This window comes from Lissotriton vulgaris, chromosome 5, assembly GCF_964263255.1.
Source record: "Lissotriton vulgaris chromosome 5, aLisVul1.2, whole genome shotgun sequence".
NCBI lineage: Eukaryota > Metazoa > Chordata > Amphibia > Caudata > Salamandridae > Lissotriton > Lissotriton vulgaris.
Window position 1 is genome coordinate 1,469,038,846 of NC_141693.1, and position 22,133 is coordinate 1,469,060,978.

The 22,133-nt window shown below is 46.8% G+C and overlaps 1 protein-coding gene across 1 annotated transcript in view; it reads left to right on the forward strand.

The window, feature by feature from the left end:
- ELK4 (ETS transcription factor ELK4) overlaps window positions 1-22,133 on the forward strand; it is a 186,743-nt gene that overhangs the window by 109,931 nt on the left and 54,679 nt on the right. The window contains exons 2-3 of the mRNA XM_086923428.1: window positions 14,252-14,476; window positions 18,294-19,166. Coding sequence (XP_086779554.1) covers window positions 14,255-14,476; window positions 18,294-19,166 — 1,095 coding nt within the window. The 5' untranslated portion in view covers window positions 14,252-14,254. The remainder of the gene's footprint in view (window positions 1-14,251; window positions 14,477-18,293; window positions 19,167-22,133) is intronic.

The window sequence follows — 22,133 nt, forward strand, 5'->3', positions numbered from 1 at the left end:
CTTCCAAGGGTGGCGACCAACGTCCCTGGGTGCCTGTTAGTAGATACTGAAATGGTGTCACTAATGAGTCATTAGGAACATCCCCTTAGAGCACACCTTTTACTTCCTCCCTTAGAATCAGAGGATTCCACACAAGTTTTATCCTTTTGAAAAAAGGTTTATTAACTTAGTCTTTTCATTTGTTTGTATACTTTTGCTCTGTTGTTTTAATTATTCACAACATTTCTCCTTGTATATTCACATCAGTGACATAGATAGTTTCTTTATCCAATGCATTTCGGGCGTGTCGAAGCGCCCTTCATCAGGGAATACATACTCTAAAAATAAACATATAATGCCAAAATTAAAATGTGTAATGTTCATATCAGTTCCAACCATTAGGATTTTGTTCAAAACATCGTAACTCACAGTAACTAAACATTCGTGGATGTGCATATGTTAGTAAATTGGTTCACTCACGTGTCACTGTTTTCTAAAGAAATTCGGTATCTGTAAAAACGGGGATAGATATAAATACTCGGGTAAATGTGCTGCTCGCATATAGACGCTTCTATTCTGCACTAGCGTTTAGCTTATGGCTATCTGAAAACTGACCTCGTTTCAGATGGTTCGGCGTCTCTTCGACGTACGCTGCCCTTCCGAGTAGGATGGTAGTCAAGGAAACTAACAACAACCATTCCTATATGCTATCATTCCGCTCACGTGACCGTGAGGCGGACGGCCTGATGGCGGTTACAACCCGCCGGGTAAACCTATGTTATCGCCATATTATTATGACGAAAAAAATATATCAAAATGATAAGGGTAACCTAATGTTCAATAGAGAAAATTGTAAAAACGTGTTCACAAAAAAATTCAAAAAAATGAGGTCAATAGTATACAAGGCTCGAACCCTGGGATGCTTAAGCAACTAGGGGCCAAAACTTAAACGATGGTGCTATACCTCTATTAGGTGTATTGTGAGTGAATAGAAATACCTGTAAGTGGTGAAACATTGAAAAATTACACTCATAACGAAAAATGAAATTGTACATACAATATCGCAGGTTGTTCAGTCCAGAGTGAGGAAGACCCAAAAAGGGTTCCCTTATTGTTATACGTTACCAATTGTTAAAGATAACATGATAATTCGCTCCTTTCATTTAGTCCATTGGGATTCTGGGTGGACAGTTTATGAATCCAAAAGTTCTCACGTTGTAGCATGTGTTTGGTGTTATCTCTTCCTTCTGCTTTCTCTACGATTTCTAGGATGATGTATTGTAGTTGTGAGATGTTGTGTTTTGCCTCTATAAAGTGCGTGGCTACTGATGATTTGAGGTTCTTCAATCTGATATTTGATTTGTGCTCGGTCAGCCTTGTCTTGATGCTTCTCTCCGTTTTGCCAATGTATAATTTACCGCACGGGCATTTCAGTGCGTAAATTACATTCCTTGAATTACATGTGGCGTTAACTCTGATCCTTATTTTGTTCCCTTTCATTGGGTGATTAATGGAACTGCCTTTGATTATGTTGTTGCAACAACCACAGTTTAAACAGGGTTTTGTTCCTTTGAATGTTTCAATTGTTGGTTTCCGTTGTTTCAAGATTTCTCCTAGATTCTGTGCCCTGGTATGAGCAAATATTGGGCTCTCTGTGAACGTGTTTACAAAATCAGGTTCAGATTTTAGCATGCTCCAATGTTTTTTGATGATTCTTTTGAAATTGTTACTTTGTGTCGAATATTTAGATACCGCAACTATGCGTGTTTCTTCACGTTTCGGTGTAGTTTTTAGTAAATTTCTCCTGTCAATATTGTCCACTTTTTCTCTTGCTTTGTTGATCACCTCTTTGGGATACCCTCTGTCTGTGAATCTTGAACCCATCTCATCCAGGGTATGTTTAACCATTTCGTTATTTGATGTTATTCTTTTGACCCTTGTCATTTGGGAATAAGGTAGATGTAATTTCAAGCTTGGCTGGTGGAAACTAGTATAGTGTAGCAAATTATTTTTATCAGTGTCTTTACGGTATACATTGGTTTCGAAACCTTTTTCAGTGTGAGTGATTCTGACATCAAGAAAGGTTACTGTGGATTCTGAAATGTCCCACGTAATTTGTATTCGGCTGTCCTGTCTGTTGAATTCATCTAGCGCAGTTTCTAGCAGAGTTTTTGAAGATTTCCACATGATAAAAATGTCGTCAATATAACGAACTATGAATTTCAGATTGTCTTTCCAGATGGGTTTTGACAACATGTTGGATTCTTCAAAATCTTCCATAAAGATATTCGCGTATACCGGGGCCGCGGAATTTCCCATGGCGGTTCCCGTGAGTTGCTGATACCACTTGTTGTCGTATTTAAAGTAACTTTGGTACAAAGTGAAAGTCATTAGTTCCATTAAAAATACCTGAAACTCCAAACTTATATCAGTGTTCAATAAGGCTTTTTCAATAGCCTCCATTCCCAACTGATGTGGTATCACTGTGTACAAAGATTTTACGTCTGCCGTGCACATTATGACAGACTCATTTGGTTCCATTTGTATTTCCTCTAATTTCAGTAAGAAGTCAGTCGTGTCTTTTACATAAGTTCGCATTTTTTTAACTGTGGGCTGAAGATATTTATCAATCAATTGGCCAATTGGCTCATGTAAACTTCCCCTGGTTGAAACTATTGGTCGTAGTGGAGGGTCCATTAGATCTTTATGTACCTTCGGTATCATATAGAATACCGGACTTTTGGGATTAGCCTTGATCAGAAAGTTTTTGGTTTTGATATTGATAGTTCCCATCTCAAAACACAATCACTCACACACATTTATTTTCTAACACACACTTCACACACCCAACCAGCAGCTCGCACTGATGTAACAACTTAAAAAACATTGACAAACCAATAGATTTCCTACAGGCGAAACCTATTGGCTTTGCCAGTGCTTGTTTCTAGTTCTGACTTGTATATGTTTTTTGCATGCATAATCTGAATTACCTTTTCCACAGCGATACTTTAGAATCCTCTGTGCATTTAAGCACCTGCTACTTAGCTATGCTTGAAAAGAGGTTGTCTATCAATTAGTTATGCCACTGCACTATAATTGTTCTATATATCTTTCACATTTCTAGGCTGTGATCTACTACTGCTCTTGCAATGATCTGCCCCCTGCTCCTAGAAAGACACCGATCGTTAATTTGCTTAATCATGTTTTACTGCTTTTTCTTTTAACATTATATGCTTGCATGCCTCTCTGTAAATTGTCAATGTTTTGCAACTTTATTTTCTGTACAGAGCTCGGTCTCTTGATGCCAGTCCCATCCTATTTATAGCATGTAAATAAAAGGAATACAGAAGGAAAGGGGGTGAGTAAAGCAAGGGTTAATAAAGGCATGGCTTTGGGGTAAAATTGCAACCATGTAAGCTCGATAACTGTAGTTCCTTTGTGCCACATTACATCTCAGTTCAGCTTTCAGGCTCCAGAGGACCTTTTTCTATTGATAACCATAGTTAGATTTAATTAATTACATCTCTTTGAATAAGAAATCGAACTATGAGAGGGAAATTAATCAGTCTTCAAATCTACTTACCATTGATCTTTGACAGTTTTCAGTGTTTCTATTGCACAGTTGGAATACAATTCTAATTTTGAACCCGCAATGGCTGCCTTAAACCAACTCGACCTTTCAGGAGTCTCCTTGGGGCTTAAACAGCTTTAGCTGAACTTTTCCAAGCTTAAGTCTGACCATTTGTTAGGCCAGCCAGTTGCTCCTTAGTTAGTTATCATTTTAAAAACAAATTCTCGGGTGGCTTAAGAGGAAGAAAAGACGTCAAAAAATAGCAAACAGATTGAAGTTAATGTCAGATACTTTGCAATCAAGTTGTAAGAAGTGTCTGAGTGAGTAATGGTGCCAGCAACAATTTGCCCTCCAGTTTAAAGCTTAGGGTGAATCGGGAGGGTGCCAGCGTTGGTGGGTTTTGTTAGCCCTACTTCACCTGTTTACCTCTACTTTAAAATAAAGTCTCTCTTTGTGCTACTCACTTCTGCGGGTCACTTGGTTACAGTCTGCTTTTGTTTCATTCTGGCTTACTTTTCAATGCTTTAATTGGTTTGCATTGGAGACGGCTGACTATTTTTTTCATTTATTTTTTTAGCAGCACTTCGTGCTCCATGATGGCTCTTAGTTCCTTTTGTGGACTGTGGCAGTCTATTATGAGTGATGTCATAGAGATTCATGGTTATTGTACCTCCATGGCAGTGGTCTATAAACCTTTGAATGCCACGCCCCCAGTTGAAAAAAAATCACAATTCTATTAAATTGCCAATGTTTAAATATGTCTAGCCTTATTTAAACATTGCAGTTAAGTTCTGTTACCGTTTTAAAAATGCAATCAAATATATGATTGCCAAACCCACTATTCTTGTCAGGCAGTCTGAATGTTAGAAATGGAGCTGGGAGTTTTGAAGAATATTTGAAGTCTTCCCTTTTGACTAGCTAGGATGTAAATGACAAAAGATGTTCGCTTTCTGATGCTCATTTTTTTTCTGATAAAAACAAAGCACAGTTATCCGCATAATTCTTCATTTGGCTAGAGCCTGGCAGCCACCGAGGATCATTTGAGGACATCCAGGGGGGTCCTCCACCCAGTTTGAAGATCCCAATTCTAAGTTATTCCTCCACTGAGTGGGGAAGCAAAACCTCAGTGTCTCACTGACTGAATAGTGAAATGCAGCCACTTCACTTGCTACTCTGCTGCAAAGTGGAGATCTGCCTCCAATGATTGATATGGTCTTTCTACTTTGCATAGAAGGCCATTTCTGTAGACAACTGCCACAAGGTTGGGTGTGATGCTTTTTGGGGTGCAAGAGATACGGTCTTTGCTACACTGTTTTAAACACCTATTCAAATGTTGACAGTGGGGCTATCCGTTAGAGTATTTGGAATATAATGCTAATATCATTAGTTTTAGAGAGCACCAATCATGACTGTGTTTCTGGCACAGAATATATATAGCTATGGGTCAGCATCTAGTGATATAGACTGGCTCTCGTCAATAAGTATATTAAACTTTTCTTTTTTAGGTTTCGCTTGCACAGCTCATGGGCTTGCAAGGATTGTAGTTTACAGTAAAGCGCTTGGAGCCCGCCCATTGCTTACCATTAGTTGCCATCGTTGTCATTCTTTTGTGCTGCCTCTTAATTGACCAGCGCATGCAGGCTGGTACTTTCTTTTCTCTCTGAGGAGCATGGACCACGCACCGATATATTCAGCTTAATTAGTGGTCTTCCATTGATCATGCTATGATTCGTGTACTATTTCTTTCAGTACCACCACTTGGCTCCAACTCCTTTCCACAACCGGTACAATGTGTGTTGCTCCCTCGTCCATTTGCCCCTGCAGTCTAAAACGCATTTATTAGTTCAAGCCTATGGCGGCGCGCATGCGCTGCATAGGAAATAGACCTCTTGGAATCACTCCAGCTTGTGTAGAAGCTCGTGTGTGTGGTGCTCACACACGATTGTCCTTTGCGACTGGCTTTAGTACGCAATTGGCCAAAGGCGTGTGGAGGTCCCAGCTTCTTGTGAAATGTTTACTCCCAGAGCGTTTTGCTCGTGGGAGCCAGCAGCGGCGCGCAGGGACCCTCTGTTTTTAATTGCGTACCTGTGCTTGTTTGATCATTGCAGGCAAAGTTTCAGGATTTTTTTCCACAAGAGGAGGATCTATATTGCAGTCACGCAGAGTTATATATTCCTACTTAGAAACTCTTCATGTTTTAAACATTGAATTTGCCACTTTCGATGTCCAGAAACAAGTCACTGGCTCAAACGGCTTATTATACCGTTCTGTCCCCCTTCAGTTGCAACTGTTTTGACGATCTATATTCCTGTGTAAAAAAAATTGATGTGTCCGGGGTGAATGTGAAAGGGGCTCACACTTTGTTCGTATAGACCTGAGTGCCTCTTGGGTGCGCTTGTTGGCTGGCAGTGAGTGTATTATGGCTGTGGTCAGCGGCCTGGCACACTCGTGACGAGGCAGGGAGGCTCAGCGCCGCCGGCTCCTCTCTACTGCTAGGCACGGGTGACTGCTGAGGGGAGGGTGCCTTACCATCGTATCCGAGCTGTGCTGCTCACTGGAAGTGGGGAAGCGGACATCCCTCACCGAGAGGCTGCAGATCTTCCCACGCACCATGGCTTAGTCCTAGATGCTGCGGGAGCACACAGACACCACCTCACAGTGCAAACCAGGAACTCAGACTGGGGTCCCTCCCTGCAGGAGGCGTTCCTGGAGGAGGCCGGTTTCATTTGAGCCCCGCCAACTAGTGTAGTTTAGTAATGGACTCTGGGCTCTGTCTTGACCACTTGTGTCAGGTAACTGTGTCTTAGGGCCTAAGAGTGATGGAATTAGGATTACATCTTGCGCCCTGCTGTGCTCACTTCTGAATGATCTTATAGAACTCTGCTACTTCCGCCCTGCCAATACTTCAACTGCTGAGTGCATCCATCATACATACTTACATATAGAATCACACTGCAACTGGAATACATGGCCACTGCTCTATGCTGTCAGCAGAGAGGCTAAGGATTGAATGTGCATGTATTATGCACCCCTTTTTGACCCACTGGCAGGAACTGTAGGAAATTTGCACTGTCTTCAGCCTCAACTCCTGTACTCTCAGTCATGGCCCTTCATAAATACTGGCGGCAACTCAGTTTAAAGTATGCACTATAAAAGAGTAATAGGCTACACGAAAAGAAGCACATCATGCAGGAAATAGCTTTCTGTAATAGGGGATCTCTGTGTATAGTCATAATCTAGTGAATAGTCCCGCTCATGAGCGTGGACCCCGGAGCAATCAAAAATAATCTCTTAAGGTGTCTAAAAATGCAGTCCTGCACAGACACTTAAGAGAGAATTTAAAGACATATAATGCAGCCTATATCCACAGGCTACACTGTCCAGCACTTCAACTAGACATTCCACCATAAAACCACAAACAGCACAGCTTGCCTAGTTTTCTTCATAGAGAAAAAAACTCCCCCTTTTACCAACAAAGCCTCTGGAATGATCGAGAGGAAGGGGAGGACAGACAAGCCCCATAGGTTGCCATTATGTGGCTCAAAAAGGGATACCGTGCCTTTAAGAAAACTTTCCAGAACTTTCTCAGTATCCCAGAATGCCCAGCAGGTCCCATTTACTTTCAGTTCTTTTTTCCGGCTCCTGCTAGCAGGACCCTGGAGCATTGAGCTCTCCCTTTTTTGGGTTTATTGTAAGAATTGTGCACTTTTAAAGTGTGTGAGTGTTTACACTCGACGTGTTTTGGTGCCCTCTTCCTTCTCTAGTATTCTGAGCACTTCCTTTTTTGTCAGAATGCCAGCATTGTTTGATAAATGCCCTAAGTGCTCGAGGAAGAAGGCCAAGTCTGACCTACACCCTGTGTGTATCCTGTGCCTCCCTTCTACTCATCTGCCTGAGAAGTGTGAGATTTGCCAGACCATCTCCTCCAGGACCCTGAGAGACAGAAAGAAGATTAGGCTCCAAGGACTGGAAGAAAGAAGGCTGGAGACTCAAGGTGGGTCTGGGCATGCTGGATCTGGTTCCTCTGCCCATGCTGAGGCCTCTGGGGGGCTCCCCAGCGTCAAGGCCAAAAAGAGTCGCTGTTCTCTGTCGACTGCATCGACGACGACGTCGAGAGGCATGACGGCGTACTGTTTCCCGTCTCCCCAGGGCTCTGGGTCGAGGCGACGTCTACGTTCGGCGTCGAGGGGGCTGACGAGATGGCCGTCGAGGTCGCCGCTGAAGACGTCGTCATCGTCTTCGTCATCTTCGACGTCGACGTCGACACTTCAACGTCGTGAGGATTCCAGACGGCGTCGGCGCTCGCCGTTGAGGCGACACCGCCGTTCGCCCTCGACGTCGACTCGACTTCGAGAAGGAGATCGCATTCGACGTCAAGACACAGATCATCAGCTTCGAGGCGGCGAAGCCCGTTGTCGAGGCATAGGTCGTCGACGTCGAGGCGACGTTCGTCGGCGTCGAGGAGGCATTCTTCGACGCCACAGAGGCGTTTTTCGACGCCAAAGAGGCGCTCGGCGCCGAAGAGGAAGAGATCATCCTCCAGGAGGAGTTCTAGAGCCAGGAGTCCGTCCAGATCATCTGGGGCACGGCGGCGACGTCGGTCACCGACAGGGGGCGCTGCCTCTCGATCACCTACACCAAGGAAGAGGGTGAGGGAGTCACCGGGCTCGGTGTAATCTGTGGTGTACTCGCCCCCCAAGCCGAAGTCACCGACTCCTCCCTATCCACTGCCTAAGGAGCTGTCGCCGTGCACTCCTTCGCCACCTCCTCCTCCTGTTCCTCCACATGGACCGCCACGGGCTCCAAGGTCAGTCTCACTGACCCTCCCTGCGCCGCCTAAGGGGGCACCTCGGCCAAGGTCCCCGGTCAGGCCACCACCACAGGCGCCGCCGCAGGCACCCGCAGAACGCCCAAAGCCTAGAAGATCTAGATCTCGCTCCGGACGGAGAGGCAGATCCTGGAGTCGCCGTCGTTTATCAACGAGATCCAGACGACAACGCAGGAGGGGTCGATCTAGGTATACCACGGATTTGTCCAGCGCAGGAAACTACTCGCCTACTCTAGCAGACTCCCCTTAGACGAGGGTATCCCCTGTGGACGACGTGGTCTCCTTTCAGGAAGTCTTGTTGAGGGGTGCGAGCAAGCTGGGCATCCAACTGACTGTGCCCACGTCTACGACCTCCGTAATATTTGAGACTCTCCACAAGAAGCAGCTATCTAGGCCTCTGTTGCCCTTGGTGCCTGGATTAGTGGAACCCGCAATGGAGCTCTTCCTCACTCCGGCGGTGACGAAGGCAGCCCCCTCCAGGCTGCAAAAGAAATACAAAGCTCCTGATGCGGACCCGGCTTTCCTCCGTGTGGACCCAGTTCCGGATTCAGGCGACGAGGAAGCAGCACGCCACCACCAAGTGTGCCTCCGGACAAGGAGAGTCGCTGGTTGGACTCAGCGGGCAGGAAGGTATGCGGGACGGCCGCTACCTCCATGAAGGCTGCCAGTGCATCTGCACTGTTGGGGCGCTATGATCGGGCGCTGTGGGAGTCCCTCCAACAGTTCGCCGACCTCCTCCCCGGGGAGAAGGAGGATTTTATGGAAATCCTAAATGAGGTATTGCTGGTGTTGAACCAGCTGATCAGCGCAGCTGCGGAGTCTTCGCTCCTGGCACCCCATGGGTACTGCCATGGAGTTAATCAGAGGCGCCACGCTTGACTCAGATTGACATCACTGAAGCCTGAAGCTCAGCAGAGGGTGGCCAACCTGCCCTTCTCGGGCGAGACCCTATTCGGGAAACACGCCGACGATGAGATGGCCCGCATGAAGGCGGAGGCTGAGACTCTGACGGCGGTGGTCTTGGAGAAGCCCAAGGACCAGAAGAAGAACTACCGCCTGTTCCAGAGACGGTACGGGGCGCAGGGCAGAGGGCGAGGTCAACAATTTGGACAGCATCAGCAGCAACAGCAGCAGCAGCAGTTCCAGAGGAAGCCCTTTCAGAAACGTCAGAGGGGCAGGGGTGGCCAGCATTCTGCCTCCGCGAACAAAGGCCCGGCCGGGTCTAGGCCCTGAGCGATTCCTTCTCCGTCATCCGTTACCCACTCCGGTGGGGGGAAGCGTTCAATATTTTCTTGTCAGAGTGGAGAAAAATTACTCAGGACAAGTGGGTGCTGAATATTGTTTGCAATGGATACAGTCTTCGGTTCACCAGCCCGCCTCCAGCAATTCCACCGGTTCGCTCGCAGTTTCAGCTGCGCGAGCTCCAGGCGGAGGCCGATACCCTGTTAAGGAAAAGGGCGATAGAAGACGTCCCCTGTCTCAAAAGGGAAAAGGTCTGTACTCACGATTCTTTCGGGTCCGGAAAAAGGACAAGAACGAGTTCAGGCCTATTCTGGATTTGCAACAAGCAAATAAGTGGATTCGCAGAGAGAAATTTCGAATGCTGTCATTGCACGAGATTTACCCTCAACTGCAAAGGGGAGACTGGCTGTGCGCGATAGACCTACAGGATGCATACTTCCACGTGCCCATTGCACAGAAACACCGGAAGTTCCTGCGATTCCAAGTCGGCGCCAATCACTATCAATACACAGTGTTACAGTTCGGGCTAAAGTCTGCACCCAGGACTTTTTCAAAATGCATGGCAGTGGTAGCGGCACACCTGAGAAAGAACAAGGTGTTTGTCTACCCGTGTCTGGACGATTGGTTGATCAAGGCATCCTCCTTCTCGGAAGCTCAAGCGCACTTCCAGAAGACGTCCGTTCTCCTGAACAAACTGGGGTTGCACATCAACATGTCCAAGTCCGTCCCGACTCCGGTCCAATGCCTACAGTACTTGGGAGCCTCCATCAATACGCTGTCAGCAAACGTGTCTCCTTCGGAGGACAGACATTTATCACTTCTTCGGAAGGCTCAGGCTCTTATGACCGCTCCGTCTACGACAGTGAGGACTGTGTCTTCTCTACTGGGGTCGATGGCCTCTTGTATCTTCCTCACGCCTCACGCACGGCTACACATGAGACCGCTGCAGGAGTGTCTGGAGGATCAGTGGGACCAGAGGAGAGGAAACTGGGACGACAAGATACAACTGTCTCTGCATGCTCTACAGTCTCTGAAATGGTGGTGTTCAGCAGAAAATCTCCTCAAGGGGGTTCCCTTCCACAAGGACATTCCCACTCAGACTATCGTGATGGATGCTTCTCTCCACGGCTGGGGAGCGCATTCCGGGGAGTTACAGATCCAGGGAACATGGTCCCAGACGGATTCCACGTATCACATCAATTTTCTGGAACTCAGAGCTGTTCACTTGGCACTGAAGGCTTTTCATCCGTCCTTCCAGACCAACTCTCTGCTTGTACAGACGGACAATACGACCACGATGTATCACCTCAACAAGCAAGGGGGCTCGAGATCGCGCACCCTGTCGCAGGAGGCGCAGGCGATCTGGCACTGCATTCTTGCCAGAGGACTGAGGATAACGGCTACTCATCTACCAGGTGTGCAGAATGTTCAGGCGGACGTACTGAGCAGACTGATCCAGGAAAACCACGAATGGTACATCAGCGATGAAGTACTCGGTGACGTTTTCGCCAGGTGGGGCACTCCAGACGTGGATCTGTTCGCCACCGCCGAAAACCGCAAATGCTGAGACTTCGCATCCAGGTACTACCAGCAGGGATCGCTGGGGAATGCGTTATGGATCTACTGGTTGAACAGCTTTCTGTACGCTTTTCCACCCAGTCCCCTGATTCCGGCGGTGCTCATCAAGCTGGCCCAGTCCAGGGAGCGGATGATACTGATTGCCCCGGAATGGGCCAGGCAGTGGTGGTTCACGGACCTGCTTCACCGGTCTCTCCTTCCTCACATTCGGCTGCCGTGCCGGCAGGACCTGCTCACGAAGTTCGGGGGGCAGATTGTGCACCCCAATCTCTCGTCTTTGAGTTTGGCGGCATGACTCCTGAGATAGTGCAATATGGCCTTTGAATCTCCCTGCAGAGTGTATGGACATATTGAAGGAATCCAAGAGACCTTCCACTAGGTCTTCTTATACGTACAAGTGGAAGAGATTTTGCCTCTGGTGCAAGTCCAAGAACTATGATCCAACGACATGTAAGAAAGATGTCATCCTTCCGTACCCTTTACATTTGGCGCAGCCTGGCCTTAATGTTCATTCCATTAAGGTTCATCTCGCTGCGCTGACTGCCTACAGGAAATACCCTTCACAGACCTCCTTCTTCCAGATATCTGTGATCAAAGATTTTTTGGAAGGCTTGAAGATAGTGTTTCCTCCCGAACTACTTCCCTCGCCTTCATGGGAATTGAATGTGGTGCTGTCCAGATTGATGAAGGAACCTTTTGAACCTTTTCATAAGGCTTCGTTGCAGCACCTGTCCTGGAAGGCGGCGTTCCTCGTGGCCATTACATCGGCCCGCAGGGTGAGTGAAATTCAGGCGTTGTGTTGCCAAGAACCTTATACTGTATTTCATGCTGCTAAGGTTGTTATGCGTACTCACCCTAAATTTCTTCCTAAGGTTATTTCTCATTTCCATGTTAACCAGACCATAACTTTACCTACGTTTTTTCAGAATCCTTCCTCTCCAGCGGAAAGGTCTCTACATTCCCTGGATGTCAGGAGGGTGTTGACATTTTATCTGGATAAAACCAAGGATATTCGTAGGTCAGACCAATTGTTTATCAATTATGGGTCAGTCAGGACAGGTCTTGCTACCTCAAAACAGTCCATTTCGAGGTAGATCGTGTCCTGTATACAGTTGTGTTATCAAAAGGCTAATAAGACCTTAGGGGGTAAATCTAAGGCTCATTCCACCAGGGGCAAAGCTGCCACGACTGCGTTGTTGCGTTATGTTCCCATTGCAGAAATCTGCAGGGCAGCTACTTGGAAGTCAGTCCATACCTTTGCTAAGCATTACTGTCTGGACACTGATGCCAGGACAGACGCTCAGGTTGGACAGGCTTCGCTGCGAAATCTGTTTGCACAGTACGTTGCTCCACTACACTTGACCCCACTCTACCCCACCCCACGCCATCCCACTCCATTCTTTGTCACTACACTCTGCACCCCTCCCCTCTACTGTACCCCGCTCCACTCCACGCCACTCAATGCCATTCTACTCTATGCGACTTTGCACCACGCCTCTCTAAGCCATCACTCTACACTACGCCATTCTTCTCCACTGTACTCTTTGCTACTCCACTCTACGCCACTGTGCTGTATCATCCTGTACTGTATGCCACTCTACTCTACTTCACCCCATTCATGCTAGTCTATGCCACTCCACACCACTCTACTCCATGCTGTTTAGGCGAGAGCTATTGGCTTTGCTATTGCTTTTTCGCATGTAAGACTAGCCAGATACCCAAACTTGTGGATTAGTGTGTGGCTGTCTGCATCCCTCCCTTTTGTTGTATAGTTTTCTGTACCAATCCTTTGTTGCAGAGAGGTCTTTCTCCCTTGTTCTGTGATCTTCCTCTTTAATGTGGGACTGGCCTGCCGGACTTCTTATTTAAGTATGATGAATATGCCCCAACATGCCAGATCAAGTGCCAGTCCTCAGCTGTGATCACAACTATGCATTTGGGAAGCACGTAATGTTGCTAGAGCTATGTTAATGTTCCATAAACTGTTCTGCCTTCAAAGTTTTCAACCGTCCCACTCAAACTGACCAGTACTTTTATTGACAATACAACTTTAACCTTTTGAGTATAAGGTCTGTGGAAGTTGGAGTGTACGCTGTTTTCGAGATTTGGTTGATATATAGTATTTTGAATGGTTGTCTCTGTTTTGGAGCATAGGGCTACTTCAAAAGCAGCATCTTCATTAATAGTCACAGCATATCTAATCGGCAATGGGTAAAGTGGAGAAGTGTGGCTCACTGGTTAGAGCAGGCAGACCCTGAAGCAGAGGTCAGACCCGGGACCAGGGTTAAATTCCCGACGCGGCAGGGTCTTGAGCTCAAATGTCCATGGACTCGATAATTCTGGCTTCGGTGCCTGACCTAATCATGGGTTCACACTCTGCAACTCTGGGCATTAAGCTTGCTTAATCTCCCCAACGCCCCCCCCCCCGCGGCGGGATGCCTGGCTTTCACCTTGGGGATGCCCTGTAGGGGCTATCTCACAGGGAAAAACCAGGACGGGTTCCCAAGGCAAGCGCGGAGATACCCCTTCGGGGGTCGATTCTGGCGCTATATAAGAAATAAAATAATAATAATAATAAAGATGACCCCTGGGTGCGACAACCTATTTGCCCAGCCTCCCTCATCAACTGTCAGTTTACTGACCTAAAGCTTGGCACTCTAAATCTGAAAAGTAAAACCATAAGGCAAATATGCTGTTTTTTATGTGTCTAAACAACGGTCTAGGTGGACAAGTGTATGTGGAGTTTGCTGCATAATGTAGGTGCTGGGTGTTGGATCATAGGTTGCCATTCCAAAGTGTTTGAACTATGTTGTAGGTTATTGGAAGGAAGTTTAATTGTGGTTTCTAAGTAAGAGTCTGGATGATGTAGTATTGGTTGGTTTTGAAGCTCGGACCTACTGTATTTAAATCATGAGGCCAGCCTGTAGATGTCTGTCTGTTATGAGGTTGAGAGTTTACAGGTGATTCATGCTCGAACTGGCAGCCAGTACAGATGTCTTAAAACAGGAGTCTACCAATAATTCCTTGTCCTGCTTTGTCATTCTCTACATTAGCTAATGTCAGACCCTGTCATGGACAATACTATCACCCTCTGGCAGTTCCTCCTGCAGCTTCTTCAGGAGCCTCAGCACAAGCACTTAATATGCTGGACATCAAGTGACGGGGAGTTCAAACTGCTGCAGGCTGAAGAAGTGGCCCGGATGTGGGGAATCCGGAAGAGCAAGCCAAGTATGAACTATGACAAACTCAGCCGAGCCCTCCGCTACTACTATGTGAAGGTAAGGTCCGCGTGGCATAAATAAGGGTTAGGGCCTGAATTGTGTCCAGTAACTATCAACTACAAATTCTTAACCAATCACCGTCAATGTGAATTAATAGAATAAGTTTAGGATGACAGACTGGGTCTTGGATGTGTCAAACCTTTTCTTTTTTTGTTGCAAAAAAGAAAGGTTAAGAAGGTAAGCGCTCTAAATTTCTAAGGCAAGTCTGGCCTCAGAAGTATGGTATGGCTATACAGTGCCAGCTGTACTATACATAGCTAATTGACGAAGAACAGCGATCCTGGTTTGCTTCTGTGATTTATCTATCATATCTGTTAAGACTGTTTTGTAGGAAACTTTTTCCCAATGAAAATGGACATTAACTCTAGACTTCTTATCAGAATGCCTCTTAATTTGCTGTTATGCACAGTATCTATCTGGCCTTTCAACCACCCCATAGGTTCAGCTGCAAAACAGATGAAAAATGGGGGAAACCAATGGAACTTCATTTTCTCAGCTTGAACACACAGGAACTGCACAGAAAATCTCCATTTAAACACCTTTGTCTGTCCAACACAAAGACAAGTAAGACTTCTCGTAAAAACATTGCTTCCTAAAACCTAGAAACGTAAGCATACTCTGTCCTGCTTTCACCTCTAACTTTTGCCACAAGAAACATGTCACCTGTACACCCACCATCTCTCAGAAAAGAACAACCCTGGGGAACTTGCAACTGTAGACAAAATAAAGAATCATACAGTGCCTACCAAAAATGCTAGAACCCCAGTAACCCCCACTTCCTTTTACAGACCATATCTAAAAAGCATGGCTGCATTAATCAGGCCATACCAGAACCCCTCCGACCTCCCCCCCCCCCAAAAAACTAAGCATTTGCAATGCAATAGGTCTCGCATTTGTAAACGTTAGAGCTGTTGGGGTTGAAACTAACAATGTTTTTTACTTTTGTTTTTTTATTTGCAGTGGAGTTATTATAATTGCATAGCACTATTGCCAGTGGTGTAAAAAAGTTAAAGTAAAAAACATTGTCAACAGCTCGAACTTTAACAAATGCAAGACATATTGCATTGGAAATGCAATCGGTTTCGCCTTTGTTAGAGTTAATGTTCTGCTGAACACCAGGAATTATTATCGGGGGCTTCCTAGCTCTGCAGAATTGGCAGATTGAATTAGGCGTGTTTAGTGAAAGACTGATGTGAAACTGCCCAGAAAGGGGTCGTCGTGCTTTTGAAAATGTGTTTGTCTGCCCACTTTCCTATCTCATGCTCTCAAGATCTGGGTGAGGCAGAGATTACTAGCGCCACTCTTAAAAATATAAAAGTGCCGAAGATAACGTTTACAGTCTCCCCCCCCCCCTCCCCACCCCCCACCACAGGCAGACCCCCACGCCTGCCTTAGAAAGAATGTAATTGACGAGAGTGGTCTGTGGAAGGGTCCGCACTGACTTACCTACCGCTCGCCCTGTGGTGTAACCTCATCATCTCTTGTTGGACTGGTGCGTAAAGTTCAACCACTCTAACGCACCTCTTACTGAAACTTTACACGCCCAGTGGTGTTGTTGAGGCGCTTCCAAGCCACAGTAAGGAAGAGCTGTCTTCCAGCTCGAGAGGGGCGCACTTTTAACAAAATCTAGGTGAAGTGGTGTGGAGGTTGGGGTGGACCCTGTTAGGCAGAGCAGGGTTTAATTGTCTTTGTTTTACAGTTTGCATCTGTTGCCTCTTTTACAGCCCTCTGCGTTTGAACTGATGATCAGAGCCCTTTAAAGCAACATCATCTTCTGTCAAGAAAGGGTTCGGGTCTGAAGCCCAAGCGGCAATCAATTACCCCCCCCCCCCTCCCTACCTTCCCCCCAGCCAATGCTCCACACACCCAGGTACACAGACACGCTGTCGTGGGCATGGCACTTAGGAAGCAACACTTAACATGGCACTGTGAGCAAAAGTGTGCCTGGCAAAATATTAGCAGATTAGTAGCCCAAATTCAGAAGGGGCAGTTTTTGGTGCGTGCCTTCTGTGCCTTGCAGGGCTGGGGGCGAGTGAGTGATTTCCTCTGTAATCATCACAAGTGGCAAAGGGAAGTCAAGGAGTGAGTGCGTGCGTGTAAGAGTGAGTGCTGTGTGTTTGTGTGTTCTTTGTGTGTATGTGAGGGAGTGTGTGTGTTATTTTGTGTATATGTGAGTGAGTGTGAGTGTATGTGCACATGTTTCTGTCTGTGCACGCACCACTGTCCATCTTTCTCCCCGTGGCACACATCCTGTGCAGTCATGTGCTCGGGGGAGCCCGGGCTGTTAAGCGCTAGTCTTGGTTTGCAAACAAAGTTTGAGAGTGCAGCAGAAAGCGCTGCTCCCTCGCAGGAAGCGCCAGCCGGCCAAGCCGTGCCTTCGGCGCACGCAGCGCAGGCTGATCATTCCCCTACATGGTCATGGGATCTGAGTCACAGTGGAGACGTGGCTCCTGTCACCGCACCTCCACGCGCTAGCACCAGCGACCCCCACGCGCTAGCATCAGCGACCCCCACATGGGCGCAGAGACCAAGGGCAGCAGCGCAGGGAGCCGGCTTTTGTGACTGTGGCTGTAAAATAAAGCGCTTGTGGGTGCCGCTTGGCGCCCTGTATTTGAATGGGACCCTGCCATGGGCAAGTTGTTGCTGTGTTTGGTTGGTAGATAGTCTGTGTGCTTAGGCGGCTGCTGAAACAGGAATCCGAGTCCATGTGAACTGCCATCTTATCCCCTCTTATCAATGAAGCAGCAGATCTTGGTGGATGGCCCCAGGTGTAAGAGGCGAACACAAGCCAATCCAAGGAGGACCAGTGGTGCGTGCGCACCACAGAGGAGCGGGGGCGAGGGAGGCTGTTGTATGTGCCGCTGCTGTGCGTAACAGACACCACTGGGACATGGGCGATTACATTTCTGAAGAAGCTGGGACATGCACAACCTTTCACTAATGGCGTGCTGCCTTTTTTACAAGGATGCATGCAAAAACCAATAGCAGCTGATGAAAACAAAAGCACACGCACAAGCGTGTGGTCAGCTTTCAGAAGCCCCTACATGAGGTCACTCGCTGCACGATCACTGCTGCGCACTGCAACGCTAGGCGCAAGATCTAAAAAGGAGCACCTTCACGACTCCAGCTGCTATACAGGAAAGGGGCCCCTTTTCTTCCCCTGCTAATAAGAAAAGCCATGAAGTGAATCCGTTTTGGACAGCTAAAAGATTAAAGCCCTCTGTGCTGCAGACCAGTGTTCCTTACCTATAGTCTGTACTCCCAAATGTCATCCCTACAAAAAAAACCTCCAGCAGTGGCTTTTCCTCTTAATATTATATGGTGCACTGGACAGTCATTAACACACTAACTTTCTTTATGGCAAAATGGATGCAGTAGTGCTCTACCTTATTCTATGGCACCTTTTCCATTTTTACAAGTATTCATCATCGTGCAAATATATGGCCAGACCCATTGGCTTTATCAACAATTGTTTTGTGAGGTTGACCTAAGACAGACTGACTATGTAGAATGGCAAAAAGCTTCCCATGCATTTAAAAATACTTGAATAAGTAGGTATGTGTGGCATATTTAAGCCTATGTTTATACACAGTCCGATAAAACCAAAATCAATCAGGGGTTTGTAAAGTGCACTATTCACCCGTTGAGGTCTCATGGTGCCCTGGGGGGTGGGGCTGTGTGTGCAGTACAGATCAAACTCAAAATAGTGTTAATGACAAAATGCCTTCTAGTAAGGGAGCTGATAATACATAATTGTGCATTTGTGAATAAGTGTTGTTTTTATTGATATATTTGTATATCTTTCTACATACAGAATATTATTAAAAAGGTGAACGGGCAGAAGTTTGTGTACAGATTCGTCTCATACCCAGACATTTTAACTATGGATCCCATGAGCCTAGCGAAAGTTGATGCCGAGCTCGAGATGGGTGTCAAAGAGGCGATCTGCTGTACCAGGAAAGACCAAGAGAATGGTTCAGAGGAGAAGCTTCCCCTGTCCAGCATCAAACCTTCAGGCCGAAACGACTATATTCACTCTGGTCTGTATTCCTCTTTCACCCTCAATTCTCTAGGTTCATCCAATACAACACGTATCAAGTCCATAAAAATGGAGAATCCCGCTGGGAAACTGGCTGAGAAGAAAATTAACGCTCAGGAGACCATGCCGTCCGTCATCAAGTTTGTGACAACACCGTACAAGAGGTCTGCGCCAGCTGCATCTCCAGAGGTGTCTTCTGGTGGTCATTTGCCTGTATCTGAGGAGTCTTTGGCAGCCTTGGATTGTATAGTTCCACTTAAAGTGACACCACCGAGAACACCCCCTCTGACAAATGACCTTATTAATTCTCTCTCAAACTCTCCTCTTGCTGTGTCTGCTGAACAGATCCCCTTGCGTGTTCCTTCTCCTCCACCGGATTCGAACTCTGAGCTGGTCATTGACACTGACTTAGACTCTGCGGCCTCGCAGCAGCTGGAGCAGTCTCAGAACCTGTCCCCTGAGATATATGAAGAGGTGCCATACCTGCTGGACAGAAAGGAAGGTTCGAATCATTCTGCCAAGTCCAAGAAGCCCAAGGGGTTGGAGCTGACTCCAACTCTTGTTGTCACAGGCAGTGACTCGAGTCCACTTGGGATCCTTAGCCCCTCCCTGCCCACAGCATCACTAACACCAGCATTTTTTTCACAGGTGAGTGATCTAGAGTTATTCGACCTCGAACACTGCAACCTCAGTACTTTCTTGGCAATGATGTATTCAAACCTCTTAGGTTCCATTACGATGTGTTGGGTAATACTGTGGTGGTTGCCTGGAATTGCACATTCAGCTGGTTGTTTCCATGAGCATTTTTTTGGGTTTGTGCTTCTGTGGAATTCATGAGACAGGCAGGATTGTTATTCCAGGTACTATTTATTTTTCTTTAAGAAGCTTTCACAGCAAATAAGCAACAAGGTTAGGAAATACAGGCTGCTTCAACCCATGTGTAGCCATGCCGCTGCAGCTCCCAACCAATCGGTCCAGTTGTTAACCACCCTGCACCAACCCCTAACTCCAAATCTCACCCTGTGCCATATTCCAGGAGGACAATTACCATATACCAAGTTACGCACTCATTCGGGCAACCAGCTTGCTACTACACATCTCCCTGTTCTTTACAAAGTCAGCTTCTAGACCTCTACGCAATCATAGTCTAAAAACATATTTGTCGATGCATCTCAATTCACAATTCATTCAGACCACAAAATAAAAATCCCCTCAAGCTCTTGGGAAAATGTTTGTTCTGTTTACCGTGATGCAAAGAAGTACTTGGACATTCACGGATACCATCCATGCTTGTCTCAGTTACCATCTTACCTGATCCAGCTGCTTTCGCTGCAAGTGAAAAATCAACATCCAGGAAAACATTGTCATTGTTTACGTCCTGAGGCCCAAGCCCATCCACCAGTTTCGACTCTAACCTACAGTGTTTGGTCGACTTGCCACTAACACACAGTACAGTGAGTAACCCAATTATCCACACATACCAGGCTACCCAAAAAAATATGTTCGAGGCATATGGGCTGCAGACCCACACTATTGCATTAGATCACCATCTGGTGGTAGGCCCGGATGATTGCACTTTGTTGTTGTCTTGGAAGAGTCTTTGTCTGTTGGAGGACTCCTCCCTTAGATCGTAGTGTGCATGGGCATCGACTCCATCTTCAGATAGTTTTTTTCCGCCATAGGGCTCGGATGTGTTCATCGTTCGGTCCCGTTACCGATCTCTTTACGAATCCATAAATCAATCAAAATACCATCAGCATCGTCGTCAACATTGATTCCGGTTACCAGCGTCGAACAGAGACTTCACTTCTCGATTCCAGCGTTCGTCGGGGCCGTCGGGCCCAACTGCGCCATTGGCCCTTTGGCTCATGGAAAGAACACCCTTCAAGAAGTGCCCTCGGTGTGGACACAAATTCCCTCACACCGATCTTCATGAGGTTTACAATCTCTGCTTATCTCCAGAGCACAAGAGTCGAGACTGTGAGGCCTGCGCTTCGTTACCGTCCAAGAAAACAATCCGGGACCGTCGAGCTCGAAGAGTAATGACGCAGTCATCTTCGGCGACACCAGACCTCATCATAGACGAGGCTCCAATTGAAATAGATGCTGAAGAACAACAGCACGAGGACATCGCTTCCGAAGCAGAGAATTCAGCTTCCGGAGTCGAGGATCAATCCGAAGATGAAGATCTTCCAGCTGGTCAACAGGTCGTGAGTACAGACATCGACCCTGTTCACCCCACCATATTGGGACAGGCTTCGGTTCCACCTCCACCTTCGGGTCCAGGCGCATTACGACCAAAACCTTCCGAAGCCCCGCCTTCTGGCTCTGCAGTGAAGAATACAAAAAACCTCCAGGTTACTCGGGCTCGAGTCAGTCTGTCGGTCCCGAAAAGCAGAAGGTCCTTAAGCCAAAATTAACACCGACACCAAAGCATCCTGCGGTACCGAAAGTGGTCGAACCGAAAGCAAGTTCGGCACCGAAAGAGGTTTCCAAAGCTACCAAACCAAAAACCACCCCGGTTCCGAAAAAAGAGGACCCGAAGAAGGTTCCGGTACCGAAACATTCTTTGGCTCCGAAGGTAGATGAGTCGAAACGTACTCCAGGAACAAAATCTCCGGATCCAAGGAGCACGGATCCTAGGAAAAAGTCTTCGGAACCGAAACCAAAACCTGCTCCAAAGACAATAGACACTGTTAAAACTAGTCATTTCGGCCCCATACCATATAAATCGGCGCCGAAAAAAGATTTGCCAGTAGAAGAGCTTTTTAAACCTGATCCAAAGCAAAAAACTCTTCATATTAATCCAAAGACTGTACATATCACTTCAGTGCCTGAAAAGAGGAAAATGGACTATCCTAAAACACCGCCAGTTCCTCTAAAAAAGCATGCTCAAACTTCACCAATGAGGATCCCTTCACCAGAAAGAGAAGTAACAGTAGATATTTCTTCTGTACATTCACCATCTAGTATACATAGTCTTATACTACAAGATGAGGAGGATGGGGATAATTACTCACAGGACATAGAGAGTGAACATCACATAGATGACATTAATGACCCAGATTTTATTTATTTTATTTATTTATTTATGAAGCTTGTAGAGCGCACGGCTACCCCCAACGGGGGTGTCCCGGCGCTAAGACTGTAAGCTAGAAAAGGGAGTGGTACTTATGCAGATGAGAATAGCCACGTCTTGAGACGGCTACGAAAGAGTGCTTCAGAGGGAGCAAATCTGAGATCTAAAGGTAGGCTGTTCCATAGGTTGGCCGTGATGACTGCAAAGGCTCTGCCGCCCATTCTAGAGCGGCGGCACCGCGGGACAACAATGAGACGTAGATTGTTGGATCGTAAGGATCTGACTGAGTGGGATAGTACTAGTCTCTTTCTTAAATATTCCGGTCCTGTTCCATTAAGGGCCCGAAAGGCAAGAGTTAGCATCTTGAACTTGATGCGGCTGGCGACCCAGATGATATTCCTGGGCCATCAGGGGACCCATGGGAAGATTATAATGCACCAGATCTGCCACAAGATGATGGATACCCGTCTAGACCATCTCCCCAGATGACACTATTGGGTTTACGCAGCTCATTCATAGAGCAGCCACTTTCCATG